The 23,313-nt window shown below is 37.3% G+C and overlaps 1 protein-coding gene across 1 annotated transcript in view; it reads right to left on the reverse strand.

Annotated features, from left to right (window-relative positions):
* Nucleotides 1–13,276: 13,276 nt before the first annotated feature.
* LOC140135409 (amine oxidase [flavin-containing] B-like) overlaps nt 13,277–23,313 on the reverse strand; it is a 29,049-nt gene continuing 19,012 nt past the window's right edge. The window contains exons 13-18 of the mRNA XM_072156900.1: nt 19,188–19,241; nt 18,767–18,824; nt 15,993–16,090; nt 15,320–15,431; nt 14,853–14,915; nt 13,277–14,251 (exon numbers count right to left, since the gene is read on the reverse strand). Coding sequence (XP_072013001.1) covers nt 14,087–14,251; nt 14,853–14,915; nt 15,320–15,431; nt 15,993–16,090; nt 18,767–18,824; nt 19,188–19,241 — 550 coding nt within the window. The 3' untranslated portion in view covers nt 13,277–14,086. The remainder of the gene's footprint in view (nt 14,252–14,852; nt 14,916–15,319; nt 15,432–15,992; nt 16,091–18,766; nt 18,825–19,187; nt 19,242–23,313) is intronic.

Below are 23,313 nucleotides of genomic sequence, written 5' to 3' on the forward strand. Positions count from 1 at the left end.
GTGAACTATTTACATATTCACATTGATACTTTATAAAAAGTGTCTTATCATGCTTATTGGACTCCACGCCGATTGTTAATAAATCGATCAACGTACCGCTTGTTAACCAATGCATTGGGAACCTTCAATTGTGCCCAAATACTGAGATTCTCCATCAAGTTTCAAAACAGATTTTCGGATGTTATTACTACTACAATAGCTGACACTTCCAAACACTTGTAATTTTTTCTGAATGTCGGTAGAAACACTTTTATAGCCAGGCAGCAAACAATAGCATCAACGAGTAATGCCATCAAGGAACCTGACAAACAAAAAAGGCAACATTACGGTATAAAACTGAATGTTGATACCAGACTCTAAGATCAAAGTTTTATTTCATTTTATGTTTGTGATCATGACAATGGTAGCGATGGTGGTTTCCAAATCATACCAGTACCTTCTTTTGGCTATCCTATTGGTGATCCATATAGAGTTAGCAGCATCTGATGTTGGTAAAACGACGAATCCCTTTCACTCTGGAGTCTATGTTGTAACTAACGACACTGTCCAATGTCATAATCAGCACTTCAATCTCCATGGGAATAATTCAATTACAATTCAGACATATGGAAACGAGACCTGCGACTTTTGGGTGTCCTCGTCTAATGGCCAAGGAATAAACCTGAATGTTCTTCATTTGTCTTTGTGGTCTATTTATGACTACTTCACTCTGCAAGAATCTGGAGAAGAATGCTTTGATCGATCTTTTGGATGGATTGGATCTCTAATGGGAGAGCCATGCACGATAGTTCTTAATTGTAGTGTTATCCATGTCAACATGAGAGCTTTATCTAAACTGCTCAAATAAAGAAAGTCCGCAGTCATGTAACCCGTCCTACACCAAAACCTGATCTTGTTATGAAAATGTGAATGATACGGTTGTGTGCAGAATCTTGTTAACTCTAATTTGATACCAAATTTGATACCAAACACTCAAAAGTGACAAAGACTGATACCAGTTTATGGCATTTGGTGCATTTTCAAAAGTTGCAAATCAAAACGAAAACTCGGTCGAAATTGCTTAGCGTGGCAATGTGGTCAAGCTTGCTTGCCCACGATGAACCCATGTCGACTATCCCAAGTGCGCGCTTTATTCAATTGTTAATTTAAAACGCATGGATTGCTACAGTGCTTTACTGATGAATACTAGGGCACGATGCGATCGATATGACCTAGCGGTTGTTTCGGGCTATGTCAATGGTCGCACTGTGCCATTCACCTCTACAGCTCCGCGTGGTCCATTTTTAATTTGCAACTTTTGAAAATGCACCAAATTTCATATACTGGTCTCAATCTCTCTGAATTTAGAGTTTTTGGTGGCAAATTTGGTATCAAGTTGGAGCTAACAAGATTCTGCACACGACTTTATCAATTAAATGTTCATAACACGATCAAGTTTTGGTGTAGGACGGGTTACATGACTGCGGACTTTCTTTATTTGAGCAGTTTATTTTGGAAATACAACAGAGTAGCATGATTCTATCAACAAATAACTTCAAACAGTTTGATTCTGATCATCTACATGCCCTAGAGTTCCACCTGTACCCTTGCGAAGATTTCCACATCTTCGATGATATTTATAACATACCATATTATGACATTTCCTACGCGAGACTACAGGAATTAAACCCATCTCTCCAGATAACGTTAGAAGGTGATCCATATTTCAAACCGGATGAATTGCCTGGATTTGATCTTGGACTTCCAGATGATGTATTTGTGGCTGAACTCCCAGTGGTTGCTGTCAACTGCTTCTGTTACATGAGCTTCCAAGTGCTTCATATGGACTGTCATGGTGCACCCGCTGTAAAGAAAACTCTTTTGATATATGAACCTCCTGGGTTAGTTCCTGAACAATCAACAGCAATTGATCTCTCCTACAGACATCTTACGCACATGGAATCCAACAGCTTCTTCAATCTATCAGATGTTATCATTGTATTGCTGAGTCAGAATCAGATAAGTACAATTGGAAGAAATGTATTTGCTGGATTAGAGAACATTCATACTTTGGACTTGTCGTTCAACCACATCTCAAGTATAGAAACTGGTTCATTCTCATATTTGTATACATTGAAGCGTTTACTGTTAAATGTAAATAAATTAAGGTATATATCACATAGTTGGTTAGATAGTTTAGTCAATGTACAAGTACTGTATTTAGGTGGGAATACCATCACTGATATAGAATCAGATTTATTTTCTGAAATAGAAAGTTTGAAAGTCCTAACATTACCTAATTCCAATTTATCCGAAGTCAACCTTATTAACGAAATGCTTTTGTTGGATCTTTCATCAAATATTTTAGCAAGTTTCCCCACGAATCTGCCTGTGAATATGACCCATCTATCACTTGATCACAATCGAATCTCTCTTCTGAACCAAACAATGTTTGATGATAGATTTACATTGATATCACTAGTCCTGTCAAACAATAACATATCTTACATTCCAAATGCAACATTAAGAGATCTTCATCAGTTACAAAAGCTGTTTCTATATGGTAACAAATTGACAACAATTGACATTGACCTGTTCAGTGGATTAATAATGTTAGAGATACTAACTTTGAATGACAATAACATTGAATCACTACCATCTGGTACATTCACATATCTTCATCAATTGCAAGAGCTGTTCCTATATAAGAACAAACTCAAGGTAATTCATAGTAATCTATTCAATGGATTGACAGAGTTAGTGATATTAAATCTGGCTAACAATACCATTGAGTCATTACAGCCTGGTGTATTCGCAGATCTTCAGCAATTGCAAAGACTTTACCTGCATGGAAACAAACTAGAGGTAATTGACAGGAACCTCTTCAATGGTCTGTCGACTCTTAAGATTTTAAATCTGCAGGACAATTTCATTGAATCATTGCAGTCAGATGTTTTCAGAGATCTTTATCAATTACAAAAACTTTATCTGCATGACAACGCATTGACGGCAATTGAAATTAACCTATTCAGTGGATTAACAATGTTAAAAATACTTGGGTTTAATAACAATATCATTGAATCATTACCATCAGGTATATTCAGAGATCTTAATCAATTGCAAGAGCTTTATCTATATGGTAACAAACTGCACACAATTAACATTGACCTGTTCAGTGGATTAACAATGTTAGAGATACTAGCTTTGAATGACAATAACATTGAAGCATTACCATCAGGTGTATTCAGAGATCTTCAGGAACTGAAAAAGCTTTATCTGTATAGGAACAAACTGAAGGTGACTCAAAGACAAAGTAATCTATTCAATGGATTGACAGAGTTAGTGATATTAAATCTGGCTAACAATACCATTGAGTCATTAGAGACTGGTGTATTCACAGATCTTCAGCAATTGCAAAGACTTTACCTGCATGGAAACAAACTACAGGTAATTGACATAACCCTCTTCAATGGACTAACAAAACTAGAGATATTAAATCTGCAGGACAATCTCATTGAATCATTACAGCCAGATGTATTCGAAGGTCTTCAGCAACTAAAAGAACTTTACCTGTATAGAAACAAACTAAAGGTAATTGATACAACCCTCTTCAATGGACTGACAAAACTAGAGCTATTAAATCTGCGAGACGATCTCATTGGATCACTACAGTCAGGTATATTCGAAGGTCTTCAGGAATTAAATGTGCTTGATTTGGGTAGCAACAGACTTAATATGATTCCAGTGGACATAAACGGAATGCCAAAGTTACAGATATTGAATATGGGTAATAATAGCATTGAGTCATTACCGTCTGATGTATTTAATGATATGCATCAACTGAGAGAGGTTGGGCTGCATGCCAACAAACTTAAGGTGATTCAAACTGACCTTTTCAATGGATTGATTGAGATACATATACTGAAACTTAGTAATAATAGCATTGAATCAATAAATGCAAGTGCATTCAGGAATCTGTATCAATTGCAGGAGCTTTGGTTGAATGGGAACAAACTAAAACAGATTCAACCTGACCTTTTTAATGATTTGACAAAGTTAAAGATATTAGGCCTGACTACTAACATGATTCACTCATTGCCATCAAGTGTATTCAGATATCTTCATAGATTGCAAGAACTTTACCTGAGTAGCAACAAACTTAAAGTGATTAAAAAAGACCTATTTAGCAACTTGACAAATTTAAAGATATTCAGTCTGCGTAACAATACCATTGAATCATTACCATCAGGTGTATTCAGTGGATTAACAATGTTAGAGATACTAGCTTTGAATGACAATAACATTGAATCACTGCCATCTGGTATATTCACATACCTTCATCAATTGCAATCTCTGTATCTGCATGGGAACAGACTGAAGATGATTCAAAGTAATCTATTCAATGGATTGACAAAGTTAGTGAGATTAAATCTGGCTAACAATACCATTGAGTCATTACAGACTGGTGTATTCACAGATCTTCAGCAAATGAAAGAGCTTTACTTACATGGCAACAAACTAAAGGTGATTCAAGTTGACCTTTTCAGTGCATTGTTGAATTTAAAGAATATGAAACTGGGTGACAATATGATTGAATCATTACCATCAGATGTATTCAGATATCTTCCTCAACTGAAAAAGCTTTGGCTATATGGAAATAAACTTGAAGAGATTCAAATTGATCTTTTCAATAGCTCAACAAAGTTAGAGAAATTATTTCTGCATGACAATTTCATTGACTCATTACCATCAGGTGTATTCAGAAATCTTCATCAATTACAAGAACTTTATTTGCATGACAACAATTGTTCAGTAATTCAAGTTGACCTTTTCAATGGATTGAATAAGTTAAAGAAATTAAGTCTTGCCAACAATAGCATTGAGTCATTACCATCCGGCGTATTCAATTTGAGTTCCTTATCATATCTAAGTTTACAGTTTAACATGTTTAAAACATTACCTTCCACTCTGTTTAAAGACCTTGCAAGCTTAGAAGAGCTCCGACTTGATGGCAACAGGTTAACTGAAATGCCAATAGATATTTTCCACCAATTTAATGGAATGACACTACAGGTTCTAACATTACGATCAAACAAAATTGCCAGACTTTTTCCATATCAGTTCTCAAATTTGACTGATTTGACATTTCTAGACCTTAAGGATAATCACTTGGAACAAATCCACAGTAAATCACTGTCTGGCTTAACCAAACTGAAATTTATAAACCTTAGGAAAAATAGTTTAACTAAGATAACTAAAGCCTCCTTCATAGGCTTGGCTCTCCAGAATGACAGTTATATTACTCTAGCCGATCCAGCCATGTGTTGTTTTCTTGAACCATCAAATCGGTCGCAATGTGTACCGCAAAATAAGAAATCTCCTTACTTGACATGTAAGCAGCTTCTTCCCTCTGCAGCAGTTAAATGCTGCACATGGATATTTGGCTTCTGTGCTTTGTTTGCCAACATTGTAGTGTTCATTTGGGGATGTCAGCAGATTAAATCTGAATCACAAGGAGAAAAGTATGTGAAACAAATTGTATTTATCACCAACTTAGCGCTAGCAGACTTAATCATGGGTCTGTATTTGTTACTTATTGCATCTGTTGATCAATACTATCATGAGTATTTTCCTTCATATGCTAAACACTGGAGACGCAGCATGTTTTGTAAATTGATAGGATTTCTATCAGTGTTATCAAGTGAAGCTTCACTTCTGTTGCTAACCCTCATAGCAGTAGATAGAGTTTGGGGATTTAGAAAAAACTTGATAAGACACAAGTTATTTGGCCAAAAGACACAAATAATACTGTCAACATTTACTTGGGTTATTGCTCTTGCATTAAGTATTGTAACTGTGATATTCAATGATGACCAATTATATCAATTTTCTGATGTCTGCATTGGGTTACCACTGGCTAGAAGTAAAATATATGTGAACAATTATACAAACTTTACAATATCGTATGACTTTGACATACCAGATGATACTTTCTGGTTACAAAGGTTTACAGAAATTGGATCAAAAGCAGGAAACTATTTCTCAATTGGGATTTTTCTTGGCCTTAACTTTCTGTTATGTTTGATCATTACAATATGTTACATACTTTTATTCATATATATTTGCAAATCAGGATTTGCCTTGATGAAAACTGATTTGAAAATGGGCATAAAGATGGGTGCCATCACGTTAACTGACCTCATGTGTTGGCTACCGATTATCATCGTAGGTATTCTAGCACAGACAGGAGTAAAGGAACTCTCCCCTGAATGGTTTCCATTGATTACAACATTTGCTTTGCCAATCAATTCAGTACTCAATCCATTTTTGTATTCTACTGTAGATCAGGTGTCAAAACATTTTGTAGATCGTTTGCGACCAAATTGTTATACAGAAGAAACAACATTGTAAATCTATTCTATATCGTTTTATTTAAAACTGTGTCACTATTTGATATGAATATGATGAACAGGGCTATTCTCTTGGACGTCACAAACATTTCCACAGTAACATTGAATATTGTCATAAACGAGAAGATTGTTTAGAAACGTTTTAAGGTTGGTTTTAATTGATTTGCTTTGTCAATGACTATGTTTATTTTCATCACATAATTCAATGTTACCATGGTAACGTTTGCATCATCCCAAAGATCAAACAATCGAAGTAGTATTGTTACTTGATAAAGCCTACATGTGATTTATAATATTCCAAGATGTGCCTGTTTTTGATAATAATTATCATGATTGTATGTACAATTTTCATTGATAGAATTAAAGCTTATATCTAAGTTATTTGAACACCTTTTAGAAACAAACTTATTTTTTGAGTCTGGACTTCCCAGTGTGGTAAGGCTTTGTCAATATTAAAACAACCTGATAACAAAGAAACAATGAACATTGTGCAATATATGCCTAAATGATAAGGATATAAAAAGGTGTAAAAGGGATTCCCGAAATAGAGGCATAGTGTTTGTAAGTTACACTTCATTGAATCACCTGCGTGATGATCATTGAATAAAATCATACATGTAGAAATAATATCAAGACTAAGTGATGCATGTTTTAAATGGAACCAGATTCACATAAAGACAACTTTATACTCAGTAAAATAATAAAAGTATTCCCAGGTCATGTTGCATTGCCAGTTTAACAATATGAAGCTCATTCTAACCAAGCTATACTCTTGAACAGCTAATTCTATCAATTTTATTATGTGAACATTATTGTAAATCAGACTTATGTATTTTATTGATTTACTTAAACATTCTTGTGTTTACATTATTGTAACCGGTCTTGCAGGACTATTTTACTACACAGACAGTGCCAGTTATGAATATAGTTGTAAAATACATTTTTCAATTATTTATCAGGTAATCTGGGAGATTTTTGGATTATAGCGGGAGGTCGGGAGATGAACACAAAATCTAGGAGTGAGTCTCCCGCAAGATCCGGTTGGGGTGGATTTATTTGTGAGCAGAGTTTGACTTGATGCTCAATATATTAGAAAAATGACAATAAATATTTAAATATTTTCCTTAATGGTCCAATTTTTTCTCATTAATTCAAGCCTACCATTAACACAATTATGTTTCACAATTTTGAGTTGTATTGCTCCGGCGGTTTTAATATGAGAAGCAAAAACATATAACAATGCCCCACATGATAGTGCATACTTCCACATTTTTGCTCACACCATTTAAATGAAACAGATCTTTTTGACCCACTTTTTGATATTTGACTCAATGAGAAAAATATGAACTTTCTTTTGATAACTATATATCTCAGTTTGATGTAGAAAAATGGGGAACGAGGCTCATTTTAAAGTTGAAATGCACACACATAATTGCTAAATTATAAAAATATTTGGTAGATATTCTTGCTCTAGGTATGTTTTAATATTTACATACGTTATAAATTGGTCTTTTTGCTCATTTTTACCCTTTCCCCCACCATTTTTTCACAGAAAAGATATACATGTAGTTTAAAGAGGAAGCCCCACCAGAGCAGTTCTTCTGGGGTGAACCAAACCTGTCTGGTTATCAAATTAATCAGTGACAAGGGTATCTCTGAATTTGACAGGTGCTAATTGATGTTTTAATGTTATTGCATCAATTAACATCTGTCAAATTCGAGATAACCTTCTGTCACCGATAATTGATAACCAAATAGAATTTGTTCACCTAAAGAACTGCTCTGATACCTGATATAATTACCCATTACCAACTTCAAAATAATGCGCCATATTGCCTTAGCTCCAAAGCTGCAGCACCCATATTTGGTCGCATGTCATGAATTGGTCATCTTTTGTGTAACATAATGTAATATGATAAAAATATCACCAATTTTGATTAACTTCAACACAACTTTTAATGAATACATTTTAGACCATTAAAAGTATACATTTCTGGAAAGCTTATATTACAAGGATGCCAAATCAACAAAGTATAATATCATAATACAGGGTGGGTAAAAATATACAGGGTGGAACATCAACAAAATTAGCATCTTTCATGTCATGGTAAACCCCATTATTTTCTTTTTCTGAAAGCTATGTAGCTCAAAATAAATATGGATTCAGAAAGACATTGCATGGGCCCTTCCAACAAATTAGGAAGAAAGAGTTTGGTATCCCCTGCGTTAAACATACAGGGTGGTCAAAAATTGTAAAAATAATTTTACAATTTGTATGACATTATCAATCAAAACTTTTTTCCTCCATGTCTGGCACTAAAACTAATAGCATAATTGAATTCCTCATCAAATTTCCTTAAAAATATGTGTACTTTTGAATAAGCAGGGTGACTCAGGCAAGAGATAGGCCATTTAGAAATGTCGGAGCATTACGTGCACACTTTGTACAGTAACATATAGGGAAAACTGTCTTAATTAGCATTTAATTAGGCAATTAATTAGTTACATCTTTTGTTACAGTTGATCTACTATGAGGTAGATCTACAATCCAGGATGATATATGTGCAATTTGAGGTCCATGCTAGTTGTACTTTTTAAGATACAAAGGTTTGAAGTTTGCCATATTTTCACAATTTTGTGTACAACCCTATGGGGCTCACCCGCCCCTCACCCGCCCCAGCTCCTCCATTGACACATCTTACATATTGAAGTATAAATCTCAAAGTACTTGTCCAATTGACTTGGGGTTTTTTGCATTTGACAAAGAACATAATTATCTACAAAATGACACCAAACTTTCTAAAATAAGTCTCATACTTTTAGAATAAACTAAACTTGAAGTGGGAAGAAAGCATTTTCATGTTACGGCTCCTCCATTTTAGGGTGACCTATTTGTGACATGCGACCATTTATCCAACAGTCAAATATGTTGAAAATCACTCATGAACTTCCATGTTCATTTATTTTTCAGGTTCAAATTATTGTTAAATTATTCAAATGCTTATATTTACCCCATAACATTTTTGAGATTAAACATTGACTTTGTTTTATATTTTACACCCTGCTACGATTGGTACACTCAGTCAGCAGTACTAGTGTTTATGCATGCAGGTCGTTATTAACAGAATCCATGCGTGCATAGCTGACCCCGTTCCCACACACACACCCCCACACAGCGGCCAAGCGAAAGATGGATTTTTAATGTCACAAAAAACAAGAGATCCACCAAATTTGCAACGGATCCGCCTCACAAGCTTGAGCGCATTCAACGCTACAATAATACACAATGTTAATTTGAGATAGACATTGACATTCATACACACAAAAATTAAATATTTGCAATTAAAAACTTGTGTTTTTGAACGATTTTGAATTTTATCAATGAAAATGCAGCGATGACGTCATTGGGTTAACGATTTTCCAACTGCTGATTGGTTGATTGCGTCACTGTCAGTGATCTGTGCATGCACGGTACGGTCCGTACGGAATGATTTTTCGTATAGGTAAAATACACTGTGTGGTGGAGCTTCCTATTCAAGCTCAACAATTAAATGTTTAATTTTCATAAATATAGACATTTGAATATACATGGCTTACTAAAGTTCAGTATCCTCTTCTAATTCTCATACATATTAACTCATGGTAAAAAAAAACACTACCACCACCAACAAAAAAAACCTGCTTTGCAAAGTTATAACATACACATACATTGTATATAACATACTAAAATTCATTCCAGTTTGTCCACTTTGAAGTACAAAGTAAAGTGCACAGGTAATTACACACTTTTGGCACGCCGTAATGTCAAAAGGAATTAATCCGCTACTAAGCCCACACAAATGCATGAGCGTCTTAATACGCAATGCACAATATACATCACATACCTTACTTTGTACTTCAAAGTGGACAAACTGTATTGACAAATATTTTCATTGATTGATCAAGCCATTATATGAACAGTATTTTTCATTTTCTGAATAGCATCCTGCTATTATCTATAAGTCTAATTTGTCCACAAGGTATGAATGTTTCTTTTTGTGCACTTTTGTGGCAAATACACTGTTGCAATATAAACAAGGGCAAAATTGGATTTGATGGCAGTCCTTGATGCAGTTTTAATACTTTCTTGATCCCATTCACTGTATGTACTGCCAAATCATGCCAAAATTTAAAATGGCCAAGCGATATTTCTAACCTAAAACAGATCTTAACCCTAACCCCCTAAGGGCTTTTTGGCGACGGGAAGGGAAAGAAGGAAAGAATAAAGAGAGAAAAGAAAGAAAGAAGTTGTTTGCTGTGGGTGGGATTCGAACCCGAGACACCTCGCATGCCAAGCACTCGGTCGGCAACACCTTGCCACGGGTCTTGGGCTTCGCCGGCCAGCAAAACCGTGCCTTTATATCACTTAGGGCGATTGTGTCATCACACCACATGGGCAGCACGCACGAACAGCGCATATATCAAGTAGTATTTTGTAGTATACAGACGGGTTAGGGTTAAGGAAGCATATACTGAGTTTTGATAGTGGTAACCTAACCCTAACCCCCTAATTAAGGGCTTTTTGGCGATGGGAAGGGAAAGAAGGAAAGAATAAATAGAGAAAAGAAAGAAAGAAGTTGTTTGCTGTGGGTGGGATTCGAACCCGAGACCCCTCGCATGCCAAGCACTCGGTCGGCGACACCTTGCCACAGGTCTTGGGCTTTGCTGGCCAGCGAAACCGTGCCTATATATCACTTAGGGCGATTGCATCATCACACCACGTGGGCAGCGCGCACAAACAGCGCATATATCAAGTAGTATTTTGTAGTATACAGGCGGGTTAGGGTTAAGCTAACATGCTGGTGTTCTTAACTTGTTTGTAGGCAAAAAAATAGCCTTGATTCAAGGCATCAGGCTGTTTTTCTCTCTCATTCTCTTCTTTAAAAATTGTTTTAAGTTACACCATGGTCTAAAAATGGCTCAACTGCTTATTGTGTGTTGTTTGGCTTTCTACAAACCATGGTAAATTTGCCAGACCACATGTATATACATGTGAGAGATACTCGTAGGCCTACCCTGCACAATATGTATATATAACCAAAGGCAATCTGCACCACAGGTACACATGTGCAGACCCACACATATACTCTATTACTTCTGCATCACACTAGAGTTGTGCACAGTTACCTATGCACTGATCCTGGAACCGAGGATTGATTGCAGATATCAGTCTGATTCAGAACCGGGGATGGTCCCACTTCTCTTTTCGAATAGCTCTGACACTTAACATGCACAGGGATGAATCCTCCTGTACTCGGGACCAACAGCTTTACATGACTTCCAAACCACGGGATGTCGCACACACGTATCTCCCGGCCGGCAGCGCAACACCTTAACCGCTCGGCCATCTCACCCACGATAATTATTATTACTAGTTAGCCTAGGCTGGAGCAAACTCCTAGCTCAAGCAAACTATGGTATAGACTATGTTTATTTTCTGCACCCATGATCTATTTTTATTGGCCATGATTTGAATATAAATATGTTGAAAGTGATAGAAAAGTGGATCAATTAGTATTAATTACTACAGAAAAGCCCAAGGACTTGAAGCAAGTGTAACAAAATTCAAAGCAGAGGTTATGGTGAGTATTGATTCTTTTTTGTTAATTAATTACATTTTTTCTTTGGATTTAACATTATTATAACATTGTATAAAAATAACATTTCATGACATTTCAGATCTGACATTGCGATTATCAATAACAAATAATACCTTATTATTTTCAGGTTGTTCCATTCAAAGGGTACATTATTCATTTATACAGGATATTGCAGACCTTCACCGTAGAAGTAATTAATTAGTTGATTAATTACCATAGCAATGAGTCTACACTATTTTTGAATGTATTGCCCCTGAACTAGATGTTACGCCATTCCTCTGCATTGCAACGTAGATTATCAAAGAATAGAAGTTTCACATTATGCCGAGTACATGTATGATTCACTCACACCTGTAAGATTAGTGCCGTTGAAAAGTGTGGTATTTGTAAGCCTAAAAAAATGTTTCTTTGGTTTAACCCGACCAACCCTAAAAGCAGGCCCCACCCTAGACATTTTTAAAACTTTTTGGCCAAAAAATTAAATACGGTATATAAATTAAATTTTTAAAAAAGAAGAAGAAAAGGCCTTTATCAAACACAATTTACAGCTTTAAAAGTAAAAAAAACCCTTACCTACCTACCCTAATTTATGTTACACCAATCAAACAATTTGTTTTAGGCCTTACTTATAGTCTAGAGTAATACCTTCAAAACAGGTGTAGACCCATCGCTATTGATTATTGATCCAGTCACATTACTATTTCTACAGTGAATTCTATTGTTAAGAAATAACAAGTAATACAGTCTCCTTATACCCAATATAAAGTTTCTGAGGCAGTACAAACATTAACCCTAACTCTGTAAAATCTTACAAAGCAAAACAAGCATGCATGCATCCTATGTGATGTGATGAGGTAACCACCTTAACTCATATATATGCATGCAGATGCTAATTTTGGTCCTTTAGGCTGAGTTCACATAGAAGTATATGGTATACGGTATTCGCTATACGAAATACGCTCATTCGATCAGGCTGAGTTCATATAGGAGTATACTATGTGAACTCAGCCTGATCAAATGAGCGTATTTCAATAGCTTAATAGCTTAATATCAGTTACCCATTTTCTTCGTCTTATCAAATGCTTGTAACTTTACTTCTTGAGGTCACATTGCATTCAATGAGGTGTCATAATGTGCAGAATTAGATAGTGCATCTATTAAAAAATGAATTTACCCACATATGGTTTAGGTTTTTAAAATTAGGACGGTATCGCTGCACTAAAATCGAACACGCCACGATTCCCACTATACTATACTATACGCAGGTATACAGCCTTTTCGAATAGCTCTTATGTGACCCGGTACTATGAAATTACCTTGCTCGATTTAAGCTATACACGTGAACCTGCAAAACGTGCATCGTATACCCGAATAGTATACTTCTATGCAATCGTAGCCTTATGTGACCCGGTACTATGAAATTGCCTTGCTCGATTTGAGCTATACGCGTGCACCTGCAAAACGTGCACCGTATACCCGAGTAGTATACTTCTATGTGATCGCAGCCTTATTGACGTACACTTATCCACAGCATAAGTGAGTGAGTGCCACCTATTTACCAATAAATAATGTACCCTTGAGATAACAGAATTTCAAATTACACATGATAATAAAACATAATTAAAGCCATATTATAACATTTGCTAAGAAGGACACCCTCAATATATTTCAAAATTCTGTTTTTTACATGATTATATTGTACTTTATTAAACAACATACCCTGCAAAAATCAAGACCCTAGGTGCTGTAGTATTTGTCAAAAATTTTTGAATAAAACGCAGGAATCATTGTTTTATTATTACATTGGAAATATTAGTCCAATACATACGCGATGTTCATAACAAAGTATGTACATGGCGTGCGGGACGAGGATCTACACAACAAAGGATCGTACCATAACACAAACGTCGGCACAAAAATTAAAAGGGGATATATCTGACAGTAAAAGCTAACAATTTATGGCAAAGAAATACTAATCTATTTTGTATGAAAATGTTATAATATGGCTTTAATTTCATTGTGCAAATGGAATTACATTCACACTTATATATCTTCCATTCAGTTTATAAATTTCCATACATCTGGTAGCCTGTCCTTGTGTAGGTATAGCAGACCTCCTAGAACTCCAGCAGATGTCACCACGCCACAGAATTTCAGAAAACCACCCACAGTTGGACAATTCTTCTCAAATGTATTGAATTCCAAAGGTTTGGCAGGGATGTCCTACAAAAATATGAGGAACAAAGAAACAACAGGTAAGACATAAAATTAGCATCAAAAGCGCAGATTTTAAAACCTGGTCAACCACCCGGGCGGGGGAGGGGAGGGGGCTCAATTTTGGTTTTGGTGGGGTGTGCTGCTGAAAATTTGAAAGTGGACACATCAATATACCAAATTTTCAAGAAATTTGGATCCATCGATATACCAAAGTCAAAATTTTCAGCAGAATTTAAGGCAAATTGTCTTAGGTTTTACAAATTTCCCCAAAAATGTTGGTTTCCTGAAAAAATTGCGAAAACTTTGAACAAAAGTACCCCCTGGTCAACAACTCATTTTCAATATTTCAGAGAGACCCCGGGTTGACTGACTGATGATCCTACTGTCATTTGACTTGATAATATCCTTTTTGTACATTGGGACATTGTTTCTAGTAGAGAATCACATATATCCCAAGTGCTAGTCCCCTGTCTCCAACACAAAAAGGAAAGTCCACCTATTTGTAGAACAGGGTTTTTGTCATTGTCATGTCTTTGTGAGAAATGGAAGCCCCTGCAACAACTGATAAAAGAAATAAAAATATGAGAACCCAATGAACACAACTCACAATTGACTCCGGTTCTTCCTGCCACACTTGGTCCCTTCTAAGGATTCTTTTTGCATGTAAAACCTGAGAAATGATAATATACAAATCATTACACACACGGGTACAGGTTAGTGAAGATACACTAAAACTATATCATACTCTCTTTTCAAAAACTGAACGGAATAAAATGTACAAACATTACAAGTAGAAGATCAACCTCGCAAACACGTTTGCAAAAGATTAGAAAAGGTTGACAGAACCCGATATTTAATAATATACAATGCAGTTTTGAAAGTTGCACTTTGGTCCATTCAAATCTGCAGAATGTATCTACACTACAGTACATGCAGATCAGGCCTACTGTATTGTTTCAGATTTAAAAATAATTTTGTCAAACACTTTTTGATTTATTCTACAAAGTCTTAGAGGGGAACTTAGAACTTGTAAACCCTTTATTATACAAGTGTATTATTTAGCACATGACATACCTCTCTTGCTGCTCGCTCACCAGACTGAACAGCGCCCTCCATATAGCCTGACCACCAAGTTGCCGTTTCTGTACTGGCAAAGTATACTCTACCAAATGGGGTACGCAACACCCTGCAAATAGATTTAAAAGATGTCATACTTACAGTTAAAGATTCATCTAATGTTGTTCATTGGCACCTTTGTCTTTAGAGTAAATTTTACGTACAAATAGTAAGCTCCCTCCTTTGAAAATCCCGATAAGAATTAAGGGGCTGTGCCCTTACTTGCTTGTGGGATTTTTATGGGATGACACTTTTAGTTTGTGCCAAAAATTCCAGTTTTGTCAGGGGAGCTTATGGCAATTTGGCGAATCTTTACAATACATCAGATAACTTGACATCCAATATCTGAAAGTAGGGGAAATGTCAATTTATCAACAGGACAGAGCCTCCCTAGTATCAACTGGGCAAGAGCAACAAAGTCAGGCAGCATGTTTACCAATGTTTACACTTTTCTGGTGTGAGTATTTATAGTTTAAATACCAAACTACCGGATGAGAGGTTCATACCTCAAACACCCCCATCGTCCATATATTGAATTTGATGTGAACATTTTTTTGTTACAAAAATGTAATTTTATGACTAAGGCCATGTATGCAAAAAGCACATGAAGCCAACTGAATAAATAACTTACTTTCCATATTTACTGAATACCCCTGGAGGTGGTGCTCCCATGTAACACCCTCCAGACCACTCTTCCTCCATCCAGTTGTGTTCTACATAATGGGTTGGCTACAGAGAGAGGGGAGAGAGATGTAGAGATGGTATTAAAACATAAAATGTGCACATCAGTAGATTATGTACATTGATTCACCTCAAATGTGGCAGTGACTTAAATGACCCATGGAGTACACTAGCCTAATTTTGCAGAGCAACATGCATACAAGGGCCATTTGTTGGCATACGTGTAGCCCAACCGCGTATAGGCATTGACGTCACTACTAAGCTTCGGTGAAATAAGGTATAGTGTGGTTTACACAAAGCATCATTCTACATTTTTAAAATACAGAAGTAATAACACATAACTTTTTTTGATCTCCATGGACTGGAGATACAATCAGGCATAATTATGTGGAACATAATTTGACAAGAGTGAATGAATAGAAAAATTAAAATTCAACCAAAATATCCACTCGTAAATTAACACTTGTAAATAAAATACCTGTTACTGCAATAATGAATATATTTCCATGTCTTTGACACAGCCTGTATGTACAGATATATTTGCTCTAGTCATGAGGGTTTTGGTTAAGATCATAATTATGCTAAGAATTCACATATTGCTTTCTGTCCCTACAACTACAAGTACTTATTTAATTTTCCCTATGCATTTGCACTCTGCCCTTAGTAGTTCTATGCATGAAGGTACTGTATGAACATACAAGAGTATTAATCAAAACCCCTACTCATTTTAAAAGTTACTAAATCATTTTAAAGGTAGCTAAACTTGTTGGAAATGCAGCAATTCTTACACAATACATTAGAAAGAAGTGCCAAGGGCACAGTGATTTAGTGAAGTCAGGAAGTCAATTTAACATACTTGGCCTTTATGAAATTGACTACTTAATATTTTTCCACATGTAGTAGTTTCAACATTTCCAGCATTGCAGATATGCATATTATCCAAATTTTGACTATACACACTTTTTAAAAGTTTTCTAATCTAAATCAGATTTCTCACGGTCTTGGTTTGTTAATACAGTTGTGGTACCTAGATGACCCCTGAAGACAGCTTCTCTAGTTATAGACCCTATCGAATACTATGTCACTCGTCCTCATTTAAATAAAATTCTGTCCACCATAAGGTACCACAAGGCAATTCGCACGATAATACAATAAAACATGTGATAGGTATGAATGGTTTTGGAATCGAACTAGACACCTGCCCCTCTGTCACTTAAAACTTAGAACCAATGTGGCTGCCATTTCAATTGTTATACCGTTCCGCTTGAGTTTATTCGATAGAGTTTATAGGCAAAAGGTCAAGGGTCAAATTTTGGGTTCCACAGGGGGTCCAAAATTGAAAAATCCTTATATATCATGCTGACAAAAATTTTCGGCAAAAAACACACAAACCAAAAACCTTTGACTTATGCAAACACAAATTGAAGAAAACTTCATTCAAAACAGCACATAAGCTTAAAATAAATATATCACTGTATTGTACACTCTATGGGTGTGCTTTTGGTTTGTGTTTAATATGTGACCGTCCAGGTCGAAATGCTCGTAAAGTCGGCCCCTGGCCAAATTTGTTTTCTTCCGTGTTTAGAAAATATATATCATAAGCTTTACAATGATATATCATTTGAATTCAAATGATATCCAGAAGTGGAGTTATAACTTGTTAAACTTTGCTCCTTCAGTAAAAGGGTACATTATTTTGGCACTACATTTTTTCTTTTTTTCCACATTGCTGGTATTAAATATCAAATGGTCATAATTGGTGGTCACTTCAAATCATCCCCAAGTGAACGAGGTTCAGGAATGTCCACTCATTGTTAATTGTTGGTTAACCCACCACTTGAACACGATTTAGCCAAAGCAAACAAAGACTTAAGCTTTTTACTAATGCTATACATAAGTATAAGCTTATTATCCTCTTCAACAATAGGATTAAAGATTGGTGTTTGACTGGACTAAAATGAGAAACATGTCGGACAAATATTAGGGACATATGAATACAACCTCTATGCATATTTTGCACTGTAACTCGAAATACAATTTGCCGACTTTATGAGCGGTTTGAGATGGATGGTCACATATGATAAATTTTACTGTTTGGTGATGTGTAATGAATGAAATAAAAGGAATAAGACATGGACAAAGAGATTATTGTTAACTTTTACATACATGTATGTACAGCCACTTAGAAGTGACAATGTTAAAATTTCACTTGGAGCTTTGAAATATAAACATAATCATTTCATGTATTTTCTGTACTGTTATTGACCAAAACATGACTGTGCTTTTTTAATAGACAGACAGGGAGTTGATTTCAATTGTGACATCAAATTCCAATTGCAACTAATAAGGATGTTTACACAATGTACACCAAGCCAAAAACTGTGATTTGAAGTCAAGTTCAAAACATGCAATAAACCTGTTCATGCATAAATGCAGTCAACTTCATACTCTAATGCGGTCATAGTCTTCTCGAGAACAAGACCTTTATAAGGCATGAGAATTTCCAGTCAAAAAACTGGAACCAGCTTTTTTTGATGTCAAAATTCCCACTATTTTATTTATTTTCAGCCAATTTTCAGGCGGGTTTGTCCAATTTTACAGGCTTTTCCAGATTTTTTTTATGAATGTGTATTCTCATGCCTGCTTTATTAGGGCACAAATTGTCACTTTGACAGATATATCACCATTCTGTATAAATTATAACCAAGAGAAATATTGTCTTACATGCAAGGCCTCTTCTGTGTTGAATGCTTTGGCATAGTACTCTGCTATCACTTGTTTTCTGGGAAAGGGGAAAGAATTAACATTTACTATCAAAAATTATTGTCTTACTTTCATTCAAGTTTATTTCTATATGGAGCAATTTTATCTCCTGTTTAGTACCTTTAATGGTAACCATCAGTTGTTTTTATGTTTTTGCATTGTAAAAATTCTAAACATTTTGCTTTATATATAGGACCTTAAGAATATCAGGCTATTCCTTAGTTCCAAAGACAAGATGTTTAGATTTTTCATAATATCCTCCAAACAACAGATGCACATTTATAAGCCTCTACTCATTGACATGAGGAAGGGGACATGGGGTATAATTATATGACAAGAAGTCATTTGAATAAATGTGGTGATGACATGCATGCACACATACCTCTCTTCCTTTGTTAAATGGCAGTACTGCCTAGCCCTCTCACCATTCATGAACCTGAAAGAGATAAAAAGAAGTATATGGTAATCCCTAATCCAAAATGAAGTCAATGTACCACAGAGTTGGTGGCCGCACCAGGAATTTTTTTTTTTTGGGGGGCAAAGTGAATTCGGGGGCAAAATTAACTAATTTTGCACAAAATTGCTGCAAAAAGTGGAAATTTGTGTGATTTTGGGTTTTTTGCCTCAAAAGTGAGAGGGCAAACTGGGGAAAGAAAATTACCCCTCAGTAGCGCCGCCACTGCACAGAGTCAAGCATTACATTACACACAGATTCTCTATCTCTCATTGGGCAATTCCATTTAAAATACACACTGCTGCTGCTGCGTTGCCATAGTCCTCATAGAACCGTCGGCATTCTCTTGCGTGCTTTCTCTCTTGCCACGGCCATTCCACCATTAGTCCACATTCTGATGTTATCAATCCATCCTGTTTTCCTTCGACCTGGCCTGGCTTTTCCTTCTACTTCTCCTTCTATCGTTATCTGAACAATGCTATCTGGACGTCGCTTCCAATGACCATACAGGGATATCTTTCTTTTCTTCAGCTGACTGAGCAGACCTTGTTTCTCTGTTATGCCCACTTTCTGACGAATCCATGCATTGGTTTTCCTATCTTTCCAGCTGACCTGAAGTATTCTGCGACATACCCACAGCTCAAACGACTCTATCTTCTTGATATCGCTTTGTTTTAGAGTCCAACTTTCTGCCCCATACAGGGCTATACTCCAGACAAGGGATCTCACCAGTTGTTTCTTCAGCTTCAGGCTGATCGCTTTAGCCTTCCATAATCCTAATAATTGGCTGGTGGCATCTCTGGCAATTGCTAGTCGAGCATTGATCTCCGTGTAGAGTCTGCATCACACCCTACCATTGAGCCAAGGTATTTGAACCTTTCGACCTGCTTGATTGGCTTTCCACCCAGAAAAATTGTCTCTTTGCTACCATGGGTCATAACATGGGTTTTGGCTGCGTTGATATGGAAATCAAAGGTGTGACTGCACCTCTCCAACTCGACTGCTTGCTTCTCAAGTTCTGCCTTCGTGCATGCTATGAGTGTGGTATCATCTGCATAGCGAATATTCCATATTGCTCTTCCACCGACAATGCTGCCTGATCTCTCATCTACAATCTCATTCACCTGTCGCATGATCGATTCACCACAGGCGTTGAACAGCATGGGGGATATAATACAGCCCTGCCAAACTCCTTGTTCAAATGGAAATGGGTCTGTGTGGCCATCTGCTACACGAATAACACCAGTCGCTTTTGAGTACAGCCTCTTTAGCAGCCAGACTAGGTGATTTGGTGTGCCGAAGTCCAAGAGAGTTTTCCACAGGACATCATGGTTGACCGTGTCAAAGGCCTTGCTATAGTCGACAAACATCAGCCACAGTTGTTGATCTTGGCGTTTCACTGTTTTCTCAATGATGTTACGCAAAGTGAGGATTGCGTCAGTTGTCCCTTTACCAGCAACAAATCCAAACTGTTCCTCTGCGATCTGCGGCGTAATGTAGTAGGCTAGCCTGCAGCGTATAATTTCTAGCAGCACTTTTGAAGCGTGGCATAGCAGACTGATGGTACGATGTTTAGAGCATTCTTGAGTGCCAGGTACCTTTGGTAAGGTGATTATTTCTGATTGAGTCCAGTCACTGGGCCACTCTCCTGTCTTCCAGATGTTATCAATTATTTCTTTCATAGCTTGAACAACAGTTTCTCCTCCCGCCTTGATCATTTCTCCATATATCCCATCTTGACCAGCAGCTTTACCGGCTTTTAGTTTCTTTATAGCTGTTCTGATTTCACTTAGCATGATTTCAGGTTCTAGTAGCTCTGGTCGGCGTTCATCTTGGGGGAGCCTTGGGGCATCGGAGTGAAATAGTTGAGTGCCATACTCTGTCCACCTGTCTCTGATACTAGCAGCCTCATAAAGCATCTCACCATTCTCGTCCTTGATACCAATGCCTGCCTGAGGACATTTTCGTCCACTAATCTGCCTTATCAGCTGGTATGTGCGTTTGCTGTTCCCAGACCTGAATGATTTATCTGCTTCAGCGCTCACGTCGTCCAGCCATTTGCGTTTTGCTCTACGGCATGCAGTCTTGACAGCTTTGCAAAGGTGTCTGTATTCTGGGCTTTAGAAGTTGTTCAGCTTGGCTTGGCGTCTCTGGAGAATCAGGTCTTGGATTGCTGGATCATCTATCCATGGCTTTTCTGTTTTTCTTACAGCCGGACAATGTTCTTTTGCTGCTGAAGATAGAGCATCTGCTAATACTGGCCATGAAACATCTTTGTCTTTCAAGTGGTCTTGGACACTGGCTTCAAATGCATCTGCAGTGGTTGGATCTGCCAACTGTGCTAGGTTTGGTTTCACTTTCTTCGACAGTCTCTTTTTCGTGTTCCAACTGCGACCCTTCACCTTCATCCAGACTAGTTGGTGGTCTGTACCGCAATCAGCACTGCGTAATGCTCTGCTGTCTATGCATTCTCTTCTGTCACGTAGCCGGATAGCGATGAAATCTATTTGGTTCTTCCATAGGCCACCTGGAGAACACCAAGTGTACAGCTGATTTCTTCTATGTTGGAAACAGGTATTCACAGCAACTAATTTGTTGTCACTGAGCCAGTCGAGCAGTGTTTGTCCACGGTCATTACCTTCTCCGACACCATATCTACCACAGGACATATGATGGCGATCAGCACCAATTTGAGCGTTGAAATCACCCATCACCACCAGTCGATCTTTCTTGGGGCATTTGTCCACTACCTTTTGCAGCATAGCATATATTGAAAGTATCTCTTCGTCGTCCGCTTCAGTCGTTGGCATGTAGATCTGGATGATTGTTATTGGCTTGGGTTTTGCATTGAGACGAATCATGATAATTCTGTCTGATATTGGTTGGACCTTCAAAACAGATTTGACAGTCTTTGGCGATACAAGAAATCCCACACCTCTTTGGTGAACATTGTCATCACCTACATAGTAGAGCATCCAGCCAATTGTATTCACCTGTCCTGATGAAGTCCATCTGGTTTCTGCCAGTCCTAGACTCAAACGCTCTGCCTCCATGCGAACTTGATCTAGTTTACCATAGTCGTTCATCGTACAGACATTCCATGTTGCAATGTTCAGATATCGTCGATCTCCGCCAGATGTAGCCCGAGAGGTATCAGATCCATGCCTCTCAGATGAGTTTAAGCATGACTCGTCATTGGGTGACTCGGAGCTCCTGTCTGGAATTGATCCTTCCCCAGTATCTCTAGGAGCACGGTCAATCCTGGGGGACCTAATCGCCGACTCCATAGCTTTTTGTTCATTATAGTACACCATCCATATACAAGAGAATTATAGGCTAGTAATCCGTTGGGACGCCACCCCGCTATGGATGCAGATGACCGGGACCTACGCTTTGTAGAACCGCCCTTTACTACACGTACACCTACTGCCGGTGCTGCTGCGTGCCTTCCATGCCGTAAGATCCTTTGATGATCAGCGCCATTTCCGCCATACAGACTGCTCCCAAGAAACCCCAACCCAGGGGGGCCCGCTCGGCTTTTTGGCGCCGACCGATCCGCCAGTTGCATTGTAGGTAATATCGGCTTTTTGTGTGCATTTCATAAACGCGTTAGCTTGGGACTGGCTAACCCCCACACAACCTCCCTACGCTACCTGGATGCAGTTTAAAGTCATACCCAGGAAATACACACTACCTCTGTGGAAAATTTATCTAAAATCTTCCACAGAGGGAGTATGTTTTTCATATAGAATAGACAACTTCCATTTGAAATACTCATTCCTATTGTGGAAAATTGTGGAAAATATAGGCCATAATACAGGGTGTGTATTATATGGGTCTCAAAAAGATTAACCCTGACCAATTACATATGAAAAACATACTCCCTCTGTGGAAGAAATTTCCCAAATCTTCCACAGGGGTAGTATGGGATTTAAATGGAATAGCCCATTGTCTCTAATTTTACTTTTACCTATCATTCTCTTTCTCAAATCAATCTGTTTTTCTACCAAGCACTTTGAATGATTTTCAGATGTGTCCGCATTGTCAATCACGC

The sequence above is a fragment of the Amphiura filiformis genome, chromosome 16 (assembly GCF_039555335.1).
Source record: "Amphiura filiformis chromosome 16, Afil_fr2py, whole genome shotgun sequence".
Lineage (NCBI taxonomy): Eukaryota > Metazoa > Echinodermata > Ophiuroidea > Amphilepidida > Amphiuridae > Amphiura > Amphiura filiformis.